Source organism: Pteropus vampyrus, unplaced genomic scaffold (genome assembly GCF_000151845.1).
Source record: "Pteropus vampyrus isolate Shadow unplaced genomic scaffold, Pvam_2.0 Scaffold84, whole genome shotgun sequence".
Classification (NCBI taxonomy): Eukaryota; Metazoa; Chordata; class Mammalia; order Chiroptera; family Pteropodidae; genus Pteropus; species Pteropus vampyrus.
The window spans coordinates 4,806,943-4,809,895 of record NW_011888865.1 but is presented as its reverse complement, the minus strand read 5'-3'; the positions used below and the strand labels follow the sequence as shown (position 1 = coordinate 4,809,895).

The 2,953-nt window shown below is 33.2% G+C and overlaps 1 protein-coding gene across 1 annotated transcript in view; it reads right to left on the bottom strand.

Annotated features, from left to right (window-relative positions):
- The window catches only part of NAALAD2 (N-acetylated alpha-linked acidic dipeptidase 2), an 83,585-nt gene that overhangs the window by 14,272 nt on the left and 66,360 nt on the right, over nucleotides 1-2,953 (bottom strand). Inside the window, 2 exon segments of the mRNA XM_023532494.1 lie at nucleotides 689-961; nucleotides 2,567-2,657. Of these exon segments, the coding sequence (XP_023388262.1) occupies nucleotides 689-961; nucleotides 2,567-2,657 (364 nt within the window).

Sequence of the window (2,953 nt, the reverse complement as noted above, 5' to 3'; positions counted from 1 at the left end):
AAACATCCTTATACCTCCCAGGAAATATCACAGTACTTGGTACATAGTAGACAGTACATATTTGATAATTTTGGTAGCATATACTAAGAATATATTCTCAGAATAAAAGAAAATGGTTACAATAAAATAGTAGGTAACATTTATGAGCACTGTTAGTCCTCATTGTTTCTATGTGTCAACCAAATGAATCTCCACAGCAATCTTAGAAATGTTTTTACCATTTAACTCATAAGAAAACTAACACATAGAGGGGTTAAGTAACTTTCCCAACGTCACATAGTGATTAAAATATTAGAGCCAGGATCTGAACCAGGAAACTTGCTTCCAGACCCAATGCTCAATGCTACTACACTATACTAAATTTCATCCCTGTTCTGTAGGAGATATAGTATAGAACAGCAACCACAAAATGGCCAGATATACAAAGAAAAGCTTTAAAAATTTTGTAAAAAAATAATCTATGAGACAAACATTAAAAGATACATGCAATAATAAACAATTTTAATACATATATGTAGTAGAATTGGTTTTCTCTCCAAATTTTGTGTAATATTGTTACATTTTTATAGTATTGTTCTTATAACAGTAAAATTATTTTTAAAGGCAGCAATATAGGGAAAACCAATGTCTAGCACTAACTTAGCAAAATGGATTCATCCTACAAACATCAAAAGTACCTACTTAGTCATTTCTTACCAAATGATACTCCATGGTCTCTCAATTGTTGGTCATGTTTCTTGGATAAATTGTAAATACTCGTTGCATAGTTTTTCAAAGCTTTTGCATAGTCTTGAATGTTGAAAGGAATGATTGGAGAGTCTGCAAGCTCATAAACCAGTGCTCCTCGTAACTGAGCCACAGAAAGTTGTTTTTTAAATGTGGGGTCATAAAAATTCTCTACCAGTTCAAATGTCTCATAAATTGTATGGTATACTGGGTAACTGCTGTACTTATCTGTTTTCTAAAAAAAAAAAAAAAAAGTGGGAGACCAAGTACAAACATTAAATATTTGAATTACAATATTTTTCCTAATAAAAATGATTGCAGGGAAAAATGCAACTATATGGCACCAAGTTAATCACAATGAAGCAAAAAAAATTAATTAAAACACTACCACAAATGTTCAGCGATTTAAGATTATACCATTATTCATTTTATAATTCATGTAATCTTCATTCAAAATACTGCTGCTTGAGAATTTTATTTTTCTGATCATTAAAATTAAGAAGTTTATACTCCAATTGTATTTCAGCAGAGTTTAAAATTATCTACCAGTTGATTGAGAATGAAAGGTTCTGAACAGCTAAGTACCTATATAGATGAAGGATTAAATTCTTAAGCATCTTCCCTGTCTACTCAGACAGTGCATCTCCAAGTACCGTTCAACCTGTATTACACAATTTAGTGCTACCATTATAGAAACATAAATTATCACATGGTAGTATTCTACTTAAATATTTTTTGACTTAGGTGAAAAACAAAGTTAGGAAAGGCAGACCTATCTTCTGCATTGCTATAAGGCTATCATTCTTATTGATTTTAATATCACTAAAAGAACCCCTGTATCAATCAATCTCCTGTCTAGTATTCTGCTCTTAATCTGCATTGTCTTAGAAACTGGATAACTTTGTTAAGAATGATGGCAGAGCATAAAAATGAAGAGACCTTGAAAGAGGTGAAGCACATCTTTTATGTACTAAGTGTAGTGAGTATTAGTGTACAGATTTATGCATTTATTTTGGGTTACTCTGGAGCTGTTCTTGCTTTAGTTGTATTCTGGATAGTCAAATTTACAAGGGCTATGTATTCTATAAAAGCAAGACGGTATTTTGCAATTATGATTTGAAAATTATTAAAATCTAACAAATCTGAGTTCAGTTTGGTTTATGACATAATTTATATTGTAGCAAACATAGTATATGTTGGCGTATGCAAGTACTTGCATATCTTCAATGTATTTGAGTGGCAATCATGCAGACCAGTCGGTGCAGAACAGAAAACAGTATCAAGTTAAAAAAGAAGAAATAATATTGAACTTCAACTCTAATTGAATAATAAATTTTTTTAAAAAAGAAAGAAAACTTTGTTTCATTTTCTACTTAAGAGCTCTGGACTCAGATGACGGGCAGTAGTGGGAATGTGAAAAGGAGCTAGTAATAAAAAAATCTTAGCCTAGCACTCCCCATAACCAAAATATGTTCTCTATCTGTACATCTTCCTCAGGAAAAGCACATCAGAACCTACAAGATGACGAATGAGATTTTTCCAACAAAGCCTGCCTCAGGAAAAGGATGTAAACTACTTGGTACTGATAACCAGCTAAGTCCCTGGCATTGCTCTGTCAACTACCACTTCATTGAATAACGCTGGCAGTGAAAATTCACAAAATAACCCAAATTACTAACTAGTCCATCCACAAAGGGACATGCAGCCTGTCTCTCTATTCCTGAAATTCTTCACAGGCCACATGTTCATCTGGTACCTGTGCCAAACAACTAAATGACAATTCTTATCAAAAAGAATAGTGGTTGAGTTACTATGCATCCAAAAAAATAAAATGGCTTACCCTATTCTTAGTGTAACGGGCTCTGCCTGAAGCAATTCCTAGTCTCTGAAAATAAGCTTCAAAATCACTTCCAGATCCCAGCTTGTTGATTCTAGATATAGAAAATAAATACACACACACAAAAAGGCGTAAATAAATATGAAGTTAAATAGTTGGGACAACTAATCCAAGAATAGCAAGGAATTTCATGGTACATATATAGGCATTAGGAAAAGGTATACCACCCCCCAAGACACTTCCCTGTCATCTGCTGGAAATCGGTGTGATAAATCTGCATTGCCTACAACCAGACTTTGGCAGTGCCACCAAAGACAGCAGCCTAGTGACTATTCTCTTCCATATTTTCTGCATTTATAGTATTTGTTTAGAGGGGGAAACAACAAATAA